Source organism: Culex pipiens, chromosome 2 (assembly GCF_016801865.2).
Source record: "Culex pipiens pallens isolate TS chromosome 2, TS_CPP_V2, whole genome shotgun sequence".
In the NCBI taxonomy this organism is placed as follows: domain Eukaryota; kingdom Metazoa; phylum Arthropoda; class Insecta; order Diptera; family Culicidae; genus Culex; species Culex pipiens.
In genome coordinates this window covers 124930765-124943682 of record NC_068938.1, presented here as the reverse complement: position 1 = coordinate 124943682, position 12918 = coordinate 124930765, and the positions used below count along the sequence as shown (strand labels likewise).

The 12918-nt window shown below is 36.0% G+C and overlaps 1 protein-coding gene across 1 annotated transcript in view; it reads left to right on the top strand.

Moving 5' to 3' along the window:
* Positions 1–12021, top strand: part of LOC120414986 (hormone receptor 4) — a 57617-nt gene extending 45596 nt beyond the window's left edge. The window contains exon 8 of the mRNA XM_039576339.2: positions 2280–12021. Coding sequence (XP_039432273.2) covers positions 2280–2360 — 81 coding nt within the window. The 3' untranslated portion in view covers positions 2361–12021. The remainder of the gene's footprint in view (positions 1–2279) is intronic.
* Positions 12022–12918: the final 897 nt, after the last annotated feature.

Sequence of the window (12918 nt, the reverse complement as noted above, 5' to 3'; positions counted from 1 at the left end):
CCGTATTTAAGTTAGAACCATTTTTAGGAAGCTTTGGAAGTCGCAGTTATTCATTTTTTTTTAAATTAGTGCCCATTTTTGCCCACTATTAAAAAAAATATTTGAGAACAGAAAAACGACGAAAAAAAAGAAAAAAAAACAACTTTTTTCACTAAAACTTTAAAATTTCAGCGATCACCTAATTTTGGTGATTGAAATATGCAACTTTTGGTTAAAAAAAAATGTATGAGTCATCGCTGAATTTTTGAAGTTTTCGCAGTTTTAGTGAAAAAAGTTGATGTTTTGCCGATTTCGTTGTTTTCCTGTTTTGCGCGTGCCGCGTCGTAAAACTCATTTTTTATTTTTTTTAACTCATATCTCGGAAACGTACGGTTCGACGTCGCAAATTTTTTGATATGTTATGTGAAATTATCCGAGGAATCCGATAAAAATATTTTCAGACAGAGGCTCTTTGGTCCAGACGCGGACACGGTTTTCATACGACTTTTTCAAATGTTAGGCTAGATTTTTGAAACTTCTTACTATTTTTTCACATTCATTTTTTTGCGAAAAAAAGTGATTTTTTGCGAAAAATGTCGTCTTTGCCATTTTTTGAACCACCCTAATGGTCAAACCAAAAAATACGGGTCTAATTATTTTGTCCCAAAGAACCCCAAGAAAAATGTTTAACCTGATTGGAGAATTTTTTTTCCGGCTTAGATTTTTTTTTCAAGTGGAATTGCTGTATTTTGCTTTTTTAGACTTTGCTGAAACGACCCTTAGTTCGTCGCCGTCGTGCTAACTTGTCGTACGTGCATTTTGGACCAAGTTGGGTTAAGAACGCCATTTTGTGCAGCACACTTTGCCTCATCTTTTGACCTTCACAGATCCCCAAAATCCCCCTTATTGAGATATCTCTCTTTTATTTTCTCTGTTGTTGGATTTTCTTGTAAAAAGTGCTCTGTTATTATGTTGTGTTATTATAACAGCTAAGGGAGCGTTCTTTTATTACGTAACGCAGTAGGGGGGAGGGGGGGGGGGTTGGAGGCCGTGTTACGCTCCATACAAAATTTTTAAAATTTGTATGGAAATTTTGTCACGAGGGGGGGGGGGTTTAAAAGTCCGATTTTTCGCGTTACGAAATAAAAGAACGCTCTCTAATATGGGTATTGAACTAACAAATCATGACCACCTGACAATACCAGAACATGAGTTTTCAAATTATTTCCACCTGCTCGACTATGGCGTGTTAAAATATTGAGTAAATGCATTTGATAATGTTACAGACAATCGACCAATCAAATTTGTATCATTTGTTTTTGCCTGCTTATCAACATTGTAGAATATTTTTAGATATTGAAATCACCCTTTTCACATTTGAGTAAAAAACGGTGTTCAAAAAAGACTCTCGAGATAAAACCACGAATATCGAAGCAAAGAATGGTTTTTGATACATTGTGAGACTTATTATGAATGCTTGACTAGTCACTTGAATAGTTTGACTCTTTCATAATAGTACCTCTTTTGAGACCATAATTAAATTTACCAGAAGTGGCCAATGTGAAAGCTTACTAGCCACACAGCAAATAAAGTAGTAATCCAGCTGCGTGTAAAAGGCCTGGGTGTAAAATAAATTTTGCATTATTTTATGAAATTCTGTGTAATATTACACCTTGAAATATGTAGCCCATCAGTATGGGAAACCAACTTGACCGAAATGTCAAGCTCACATATACGTTTATCCTTCCTATATTTCATCGGTCTGATGGCCGAGCGGGCTAAGGCGCCAGTCCTTACTGTAGGTGCTGGGTTTGAGTCCCGTGGGTTGCAACTTTTTTTTGTGTTTGCAAAAAATGTACATGCAGTGTGTAATATTAAGTGTTTATTTTGACGAAGGTGATGTGCATGCTTTTGCATGCGATTTTACCATCGGATTTTTTGCTGTGCATTCTACAGCTTCACAATTGAACAAAATTTGAAGTTTTGTTCATACTACATAAATGTTATCTCTTTAGTGAATCAAACTTCGGATCTTGAATCGACCAGATTTATTTGCCAAAACAAGATGGCAAAAATTCAATTCTAGTATGTAACTGTTCTGAAAAAAGAATGATAAAGTAGGCGTAAAACATTACGATGGAGCAGCTGCATGTTTTATTGCTATTCTAGTACTGCACTTCTCTGACGCAATCAGTTCCATGGAGACGACAGTACTGTACCACAATCTCCTCCATCGTGACAAAGTACCATCCGCCTCCACCAAATTAAAAATCACTTATTTTCAATTCCTTTCTTTCCAGATCCAAACCGCCGCCAGCTTGCTGCTCGAGAGCAAGATGTTCTACGTGCCGTTCGTGCTCAACTCAGCCAACATTAGGTAGCAGATGATCGAACGCGGCATGATCGAACCCCTCGAGCACGAACTCGCACTGGACCGGCAGCAGCAGGAGGAACAGCCGGAATCGGTTCCGCAATTTCAACCGCCAAGTCGTTGCTCATCAACGGCAACGACGGCGGCGCCGCCAACCGTTCCGATGCAACTGCAGCTGCAACCGATTCAGCAACAACAACAACAACAACCGGGCAATTCGGCGAGCAGCAGCACCAACGCCAGCAGCCAGGGTGGCTCCGTGACGATTTTTGTCATCAAAACGGTGCTACCCGACGAGTGATGATGATTTCCTACTTGAATTTAGTTTTTTTACTCTTTTTTTGAATTGTTTTTGTGATTTTTTTAACACTTACACAAATTACACAAACACACACACACACTCATAGTAGGCTGAGATCGAGTTGAGTCTCGATTTTGGGAATTTGTTTTTGTTTTCACAATTTTTTTTATTTAATCGTAATGAACTATTTTACAATTTTTCTTTTTTCCTTTGCGTCAATTGCCGATTTCTCGTTGAACGTTGAAAGCGTCGTGTAATTGTCGCCTCGAGGAGCAAGAGAAGAAAACAATTTTTAATGTGGTTTAGAATAGTAAAATGTATTGCATTATACAAAGAAAAAAAACTCACACACACAATTGCATAATTGGTCACACAACACTGCCTGTAATATAAAGAGAAAGAGAGAGAGAGATCGAGAATGCAAAGAACAAAAAAAACGTTTTCACTCCCCCCCTTAATCTAAATGTAATTTGCATTTTGCTCTGAAAGAAGAAAGAAAAACACAAACAAACAAGAATGAAAACAACGCTCATCGGAGGGCTGAAAGTGCTTGCGTCATCGTCGTCATCGTCGTCGCCTACTTGGTCGAGACCCACAAAACAATAGCATGGATTCACATTCGAGGAAAAATGTTTATATTTTTCCACTACTAGGAAGTCTGAAATTAAATGCCTTCTATATTATAAATAGAAAAAAAAACAAGAAAACAAGCGAAAAATATAGGTGTAATTGAGAGTAAGCAAGAGAGTAATTGAATACACAAATTTCGCAGCGTTTCAAAGGAAAACAAAAAAGTGTGAGAGATAATTAGAGAAAAAAAACAGCAAAACTAAAATTATTCGCGTATTTAAAGCGTAAAAACACACAAACAAATTGGAAGCGAAAACAAAAGTACCGCGAAAATGAATTCGTAAAATAATAACAAAAAAAAAACACATATATTTTTATATATTTAATTGATCGATTAATTGTTGTTCTTCTTATTAATATTTTTATTAGCTAATTTTACACACGAATCGTAAAATGAAGAGAGAAAAAAAATCGTAAAACAAACATAACCATCATCAGCGAGACAAAAAACAACAACAAAACAAACAAATGAAGCACTTTACAAGTAGATCTCTCGGAGCAATTGGCGCGCCATCGGGAACTCTTTAAACTGTGTAAATATAGGACAAATTTCTCACACTCGAAACGGAAGACACACACACACACGCATACGCATACACCCTCGCCAACAACCACACCCGTTTGCTTTTGCAAAAAAAAAATGAAACTTGTTTTGCGTTTTAACACCAACTCGGCATCAAACACGAGCGATAAAGGAAATCAGAAAGGAAGCTACTTTTTGGTTGGTTAGGAAACTGGATGCTTTTATGGAAAAAATTGGAACGGTTCGGGGATTTTGTGCGGACATCGTTTGACGATTTCAGTTGAAATTTTGCGCGTGGTTTCTTTTTGGCGACGTGCCTTCCCAGCGGCGTCGCTGTGTAAAGAATTTGTGAAATCGCATTTAACAATTTTTGTTATTTAACCATCATCATTAAATGCTAATTTGCACGACAATATCTCGTAGCTAGATTTGTTTTAAACACTTTTATATTGCTTAATTTATTTAAGATTTTTTTGATATTACAGACCAACGCTTCTAGTTCTCAATTTGAGCTAAAATTAAACACCTTTTTTAGGAGTTTCAATTGAACTCTCTTTCCAAATAAAATGTAATTTACTTGTACCACTATAATGCCTTCCGAGGGGTGGTGTTAAGATATAGGCTATTTTGCTTAGTAATTTTGTTAACATCTTGAAATGAGCTGCTCAGACCATGATTCGCGAATGCACTATCACAAAAACCAATTCTTGAGGATATCGTGATGCTTTTGCATCACGATGGTAAAAAATAGACTTAAAGATTAACAACAAGAAGATTTTGTTAAGTTTTGCCAAAAGCATAATTTTTTTAAACAATTGTTTTTTTTTCAGTGAAACATTCGTTTCCCCGCTTGGATGTTATTCGCCGTCAAAATAAGTGTCAAACTCCAAAACAGTATCGAAAATTATTACCTTTCCACACAAGTGCTGAAAAGTTGAACTTTTCAGCACTACAATGGATGCTGAACGTGCTTTTCGGCAGTGTTAATTTTGGGTGCTGAAGAGTAAGCCGTTTCGTCCGTTTTAGGCCTGATGTTGATCTTAAAATCAAAATTTTATAAACGAGTCAATATTTTTCGCATGGTAAAAATACGCTTTCTCACCATTACATTTTTTTTTTCTTCAAAATTTAGGCCTGAAGGGTTAAGACAACTGGTGTTTGACAAAAGGAAGTTCTTCTAAACTTTATAAATATCCGCTGAGTTGCTGGTTTTTAGATATTTTTTCAATTATGAAGAGTACTTTCTCACCACATTCTTGAAACAAATATGCATGCATTTTCCACAAGCATTTTTGAAAAATCAACAGTTCTGCGAAAAAAGAGAAAATTTTTATTTGATTGACAATTAAAAAGTATTTGAAATTATATTAAGGTCGTTGAAGGTGTCTTTCACTTTGGGGAGATTGACTACCAATGATGGTTCTCAATTCAGGGTCCAGAAATAGTAAATTGAAATGAAACAAATAATCACTATATGTAAAATGCTTCTACAAACAACACAAAGAAAACCATTTTTTGATTGAAACATTCTGAATCAAGATTTGAATGTTTTTCTAAAACAAACATGGCCGCCAAATGGCCGAATGGTGATTTTTTTTTAAATCATAACTCCTGGTCTTTGCCACAATTTTTAGCCAAGTTGGAATAAAATGACTGATTATTAGTCAATTGAAAAAAAATAGTTTGAGTAAGAAGAAAACTAGTACAATATTTAAAAATCGCATGATACTTTAAAATGCTGTTTTTTCGAGTCTGCCCCAAAAAGCAAAGCAATCCAATTTAACGACCCCCGGGTCTTTTGTGGGCTCTGTTGCAAGTTTCTGCTCATTTCTAGGCGTCCGAAGGTTATGTGTGGTGAGTCACTCAAAACCTCTTTTACGCAAATGGACCGACGTTTTACTTCCCCATCCGATAGAAGCCCAGGAGGATAAGGCGGGAATCGAACCCGCGCCCCACAGCAACTTAGGGATCGGCAGCCGAAGCCGCTAACCACCGCGCCACGAGGCTCTCCAAAAACTCTTAAAATTCTGAAAAAATAACCTCCCAAATAAAAGCAATTCTTAGGTACCTACCGTAATTAAGGGGTTACATACATGTAAATTGGCAAACATGTCCGAGGTTGGTATGAGCACAAACTTAAACCTTTTTTCAATCTGTTTTCACTGCCGTTCTACGCATAATTGTCCCATGTTCAAAAAAGAGTAACTGAGAAAAACACGATTGAAATTTTTCGACCGATTTCTGTGTTTCTACGCATAATTGTCCCGTGGGTTCCTATTCGCCCTATGTGTCCCTAATCGCCCTAGTTAGCAGTTTATCACCATTATTTGTGATTCTCTTGCTATACAACAGGTAAACAAGACATAATGCTTAGTAAAACTAATGATTCTGTGTAAGAAAATACTTGGTGGGACAATTATGCGTAGAAGTTCAACGATGGGACAAACAGACTTGGTGTTGTTTTTGATGAGTTTCCGAACAAAGTACCAGATTTTATGTGTTTTTCTTAAAGTACACATCAGACTGAACTTAAAAATGGCATAAAGTCAAAATCGTCCAAAACTGACATGGGACAATTATGCGTAGAACGGCAGTTCAGGACATTGAAATATACATTTTCAACTGTTTACAAAATAAATTTGAAGACATTTGGTTGTATCATTGCCGAGATACAGCTATATGAAGCTAGGCTCGTTAAACTGGTCCCGTGTGCATGACAAAGATCGATTTTTAAAAAGTTTATTTTAAAAATTTTGAGCAATTCTCTGAGATTTCGGTCACTTGATTTTTTCTGTATTTTTTAATTCGGCTGAAACTTTTTTGGTGCCTTCGGTATGCCCAAAGAAACCATTTTGCATCATTAGTTTGTCCATATAATTTTCCATGCAAATTTGGCAGCTGTCCATACAAAAATAATATGTGAAATTACAAAAATCAGTATCTTTTGAAGGAATTTTTTGATCAATTTGGTGTCTTCGGCCAAGTTGTAGGTATGGATATGGACTACACTGAAAAAAATTATACACGGTAAAAAAAAATTTTGGTTATTTTTAATTTCACTTTTTGTCACTAAAACTTGATTTACAAAAAAACACTATTTTTAATTTTTTTTTATATGTTTTAGAGGACATCAAATGCCAACTTTTCAGAAATTTCCAGGATGGGCAAAAAATCTTTGACCGAGTTATGATTTTTTGAATCATTACATTTTTTTTCAAAAAATCGAAATATTGGTCGCAAAAATTTTTCAACTTCATTTTTCGATGTAAAACTGAATTTGCAATCAAAAAGTACTTAAGTGAAATTTTGATAAAGTGCACTGTTTTCAAGTTATAACCATTTTTAGGTAACTTTTTTTCAAAATAGTCGCAGTTTTTTTTTTTGAATAGTGCCCATGTTTGCCCACCTTTGGAAAAAATATTTTTGAAAAGCTGAGAAAATTCTCTATATTTTGCTTTTCGGACTTTGTTGATACGACCCTTAGTTGCTGAGATATTGCCATGCAAGTGTTTAAAACAGGAAAATTGATGTTTTCTAAGTCTCACCCAAACAATCCACCATTTTCTAATGTCGATATCTCAGCAACTGATGGTCCGATTTTCAATATTAAAATATGAAACATTCGTAAAATTTTCCGGTCTTTTCGAAAAAAATATTTTCAAAAAATTTAAATCAAGACTTACATTTCAAAAGAGCGTTATATTAAATGTTTGGACTTTTTAAAAAGTTAGTCTCGATTTGAAATTTTTTTAAATATTTTTTTCAAAGAGATCGGATAATTTCATGAATGTTTCATAACATTGTAAATTGGACCATTAGTTGCTGAGATATCGACATTAGAAAATTGTGGGTTGTTTGGGTGAGGCTTGAAAACATCAATTTTCTTGTTTTTAAACCTTTGCATAGCAATATCTCTGCAACTAAGGGTCGTATCAACAAAGTCCGAAAAAGCAAAATATAGAGAATTTTCTCAGCTTTTCAAAAATATTTTTTTCAAAAGTGGGCAGAAATGCAAAATTTCAAAATCGAACTTCGTCGTGCACACGGGATATGTCTTGAGATACTTCACCTCAAATTTCAGCCAATTTGGTACATCCCATCTCAAGATATCGTGGCACCCGTAAATCAACTCGGTGTTCAGAGAAAAACGCTCGCAAAGTTTGACAGTTCGCCTTGGGCATGGCAAAATATTCAGCTTAAATCGTCTGTAACTTACTTTAATCATAAAATTTCTTCATGAAACTTTCAGGAGTGATTGAAAATCATCTTTTAAGTTGATTTGATAAATTGTCTGTAATATTTAATTTTTCGATTTGCTACATGTATGTAACCCCATAAAAGAAAAAAAAGTCATACAAAATTATAAACACGGACAAAAACTTTAAATTTTGTGGAAATCCAAGACAGAATTAGCTATTTTCTTTTTTTTTTTTTTTTTTGCTAACGTCAATTTGAACAATTTTTGGTTCAAAAAACAAGGCTCTGTTTAGTATTTTTCCGATTTTCAGTAAAATACAACGTATTTTTTAGATTTGTTGTTGTTTCTCCAATTTTCTATTGTATTATGTTTATTTCCAATTTGACAATTAAATATTATATTGCAGGCTTATTTAGATTTGAACGCTTGGAAATGCAGTCAGATTCGTAAATATCGTATTATATGAAAACTTAGAATTGAAACATTATTTTTTTTATTACTATGCATTGGAATTTGTACACACAAGCAGAAGCAAGATTGAAAGTCAAAAGCCACTCTGCTTCGCACAAAATCCCCGAACCTGACCTTCCAAAATATCTAGGCTTACAAAACGCGCCCACGCGTTCGTCCCCCCACCCAAGTTCGTGTAGGGTTTAGTGAGCTTTTTGAGTAGTAGTTTGTAAAGAAGCAGAAGAAGTGTTAAAACCCCGCAGCTTAGTTAAATGCCAATTTAGTTAGAACGAGCAAGAGAGACAGAGAAAGTAAGAGTAACGCGTGAGAAGAGAGAAAGAGAGACGACGCATCACGTTTGTTTTTATGTGACTAACGTAAACAAAAACTTTACCCTAGATTAGGCGAAAGAATTAAAAATGACCAAAACTGATAAATTGATCCTCCTGAATTATTACTTTTTGTTTTGTTTTTAATTTAACGGTAGAATATTTTAGCGAGAGCAAACCCCCGAGCGCGTTTATTTTTAGGCACACGCAACACTATTTATCCGCAAGCGAGAGCGAGTTTTTGTTTTTATCGTAGAGGAGAAACTTACTAACAAAAGAAAACCTACTATTTCGAAAAATAACTCAACATGTGTTTAGCGCGAGAGAGACTCAATTTTTAACCCCCCCACGTAACTTAAATGTGTCTGATAAGTATTTATGCAAAGAAAAACAAAAACAAAAATAAGCAACTAAAACCGGAAAGCAAAAAAAAAGTTTACGATTTTGTTGAACCTTTTTTTTCGACGTGGATTTTTTCCAATATGCCAGAAGCTACATTTTTTCTAGCTTGTACGTGCGTTTACGGAACGATATAAAACCAAAAATTTAGGAAATGTAATGTTGTATTTGTATAGGAAAAAAGAAAAGGGAATCCCAATTCTCATCGCCGCCCTGCGCCCAGCCTCCCTCATCAAAACAAAGGTATTTTTTTATTTCAGTCATCCCCCCACAAAAATCAACTTTTTCAAAAAAAAACACCCTCATCAAAGCAAGCCACGCAAACTCACAAACACACAGACAGAGAAAGAGGAATGGAATACGAAATAGTCACAACACATTCGAGATGAATCCAAGTAGCCCGTGTAAAATACTGTGTCTGAACGTAAACAAAAAAGAATGCATAAACACAAACAAGAACGAAAATCAAAGTAAAATCCCCTTATTATGGAACCGTTGTTACCAGTGAAACCATATTACTTATTAATTATTGTATAAAATGAACGCAAAACGCAAAACCTGAAAGGCTATTCTAATACTACTGCATTCATTCGAAAACAAAACATTTATCATAATCCAGCAAACACACACATTCACACAGAGAACAGAAAAAAAAACCGCTGAACGAAAGAAACACAAACACACACAATTATAAAGAAGAAGAAAAAAAAATAATGAAAAGACTAATGTATACAATAAAGCAAAACAAAAACAAACACACATAGAAGCAAACAAAAGTTACCCTCAAGTCATGCAAAACAGCAAAAGTTTAGCGCGAAACCGAACACTGCCACACGCTATTGTTTGTTGTTGCAAACATAGCAAAACCAGACAAACAAACAAAAAAACGGAGAATGACAGATGAAATAGATGTTTAAAAAAAAGCAACGCCTGCTGAGCACCCCGCAAAAACAGACAGACACACACACTTGTAAGAAATAGATTCAAACAAGATGAAGAAAAAAATGGGAGAAGATGTAATTGCCGTTAATTGTTTATCACACACACACACACAACTTATTACCAACACTGGAACAGTAAATAAGCAAGAAAAGGGGAAAAGGAGGGAAGGAAACTAAAATGGGAAGCCGGTTTAAACAATTAAAGTGGGCTTTAGAAGCCGCAGATTCCTTATTATTTTGTTGTTTTTAAGTTACAGAAGCGAGCAAAGATTTTTTTTTAATTTCAACCAAGTTTTTAGTTACGCTTTTCGTTGTGATTTTTGTTTTAGAATTGTTTTGTGATAGAGTCCACCTCTTGCAAATATTTTGCTGCTAGACTTTCTGCCCTAACCCTTGAAAAAACCTGGCTCCGCGGAGAGAATCGTCGGAACAACCCCTCGGGGAAATTCGAGCCCCGCGTGACACATTTCGAAAGCCTAAATTTAAGCCCCGAAATTTTTCGTGTAATGTTAATGCTACATTTTAAATACAGTGATAAGTAACGTAGGTTTAATCTATATTGCTAGAGAGAGAGAGACAGAGAGAGAGGTGGTTCAAAGTTACCAGAGCAAATGCGCGCGCATCCCCAACAAGTCCGTTTCTTTTGACTAGCGGAAGACACCGGAAGGAGATTTGTTGAACGATTTCAGTACAATTCGGAGTAGTTTTTTAATGTGTCACAGCAGGCGGCGACCTCTTTTTCCCGAGCCGCAACGCTTCCTTCGATTCTCTCTGCGCAGCAGGAAACAACTTTTACTCGAACTGTCAAACAAAAACAAACAGAAAGACTCACTGCTACTGTCAGAAACTGCCGGAAAATACTACCTTTATACTGTAGAATAAAAGCAACACTCTAAACTACTAAACGCACCTCACACACACCCGAAAACATTTTCTAAACTGCACGCTACATTATTGAAACAACAAAGCAAACATTTAAGTTCTAGTTAGAAAAAAGAAACCAAAAACAAAGTAACCAACAGTAAACAAAAACGAAAAACTGCCAGCACTGCACTGAACACACAGAAACGAAACTAGCAACTTTTCCACACAATGAAATCAACCGGCCTTCTGCGACGATTGTTACATTTCCCATCTTCCCCCCCTCGAATTTCCATTTTTAACATCGTTATCTCACACTCACTTTCACTATCGATATCAATCATCCTTGCAAGAGAAAGAAAAAAAAAACAAATGAAAAAGAAATGAAAATATTGTTGCCATTATCGATACAAAGCAAAGCTGAAAATCATGTGTTATGTTCCATTATTAAAACCAAGCAGAAATAAAAGAGGTAGACATATTCCTTCATCCCCGCACATACAGAAAAAAAACACAAACATTATATTCACAAAATCCGTTACGCGCCCCCGCCCCTCATGAATCATCATTTCACAAACAAGCGAAATCGTGTTATTAATTAATAAAAACAATTGTGTAAATCTAAAAAAACAACCACTAAAAACAGAACACTGCCGTTTCTCAAGTAATGGTGCCCCTTGCCCCCCATGCCGTGCACGCCCTTGTGCGGTGTTTCGATGGGGGAAGGGGCACACCAAACACACACACACAATAGATGTTAAAAGCGTCGCGAGCGAGGCGTGAGGGAGGAATAAAACAGAAATGATTATTCTAATGTGTAAGACCTAAATGATAATGATAAAAAACAAGTAATTGAAAATAATAAAAAAAAAAGTATAAACTATAATTACCTAATTAATTATTAAGGAGTATACATACAACCCGTAAGCAGTAAGGCAAGAAAACACAACAACAACAAGATGATGAAGAAGAAAAAACCGTTAGAAATTGTGTAAAAGGAAAAAAAAAGAATGAAATAAAAAATTGAATCAGAAATGTATGCGAAGGTGTGAGACTGATTTGTTTGAAAGAAAGCCGTCCGATTTTTTTCAGCTGATTCACCATGCGTCTCCTTCATATCCAATGCTCTGCAATGAAAATCAAGAATGAGCGCCGAGTGACTTCAACGAGGATGTAAGCGACGAACTTTTGCTTCCTTAGGAGCAGCCACGAGCAACGATGGAAGAATCATCATCCAAAGAAAATCTTTGAACGTTCATCAAGAGAAAAAAAATCCGCAGGGAACATGGCTCTCCTCTCTCGCGCACGAAAAATCGGTAAAAATCAAATTCAAATCAAATCAAATTATTCGCTTTACAGCATTGCCTTGGCGTTCCCGATTACGGGATTCCTACTCGAAACTTGATGTCCAAAGGCTTGATTGTTGAGGCAATTGCAAACCTCTTTTTACACCTAAGCTTCCATCCACCCCGGGATTCGAACTGACGACCTTTGGATTGTGAGTCCAACTGCCTATTAGCGACTCCACCGAGGCAGGACCCAGGGAGACGACTCCTACACCTGGAATGAGCTATCGACCTAACCTCTAGGTTAGACCGGGGCCAACATTTACTTCCCCATCCGACGGAAGGCGTGATCAGACAAATCTCGTCTCAAAATTTGCCACCGGGACCTTCTGGGATCGAACCCAGGCCGACTAAGTGAGAGGCAATCACGCTTGCCCCTACACCACGGTCCCGGCCCAAGTAAAAGAAATCTAAAAAAATCATCATCTTGATTATTCGGCAAAACATTTTTTTTTCACTACTACACTTGCAAGTGTAACGTCACACGTCGAAATATGACACTTTTTGTAGATGGTCAATGTGTGTGAACAAAGCGAAATAAATAATTTTAAGAAAAGCTGACAAGGAGATTAACCAAAAAATCATCAAGA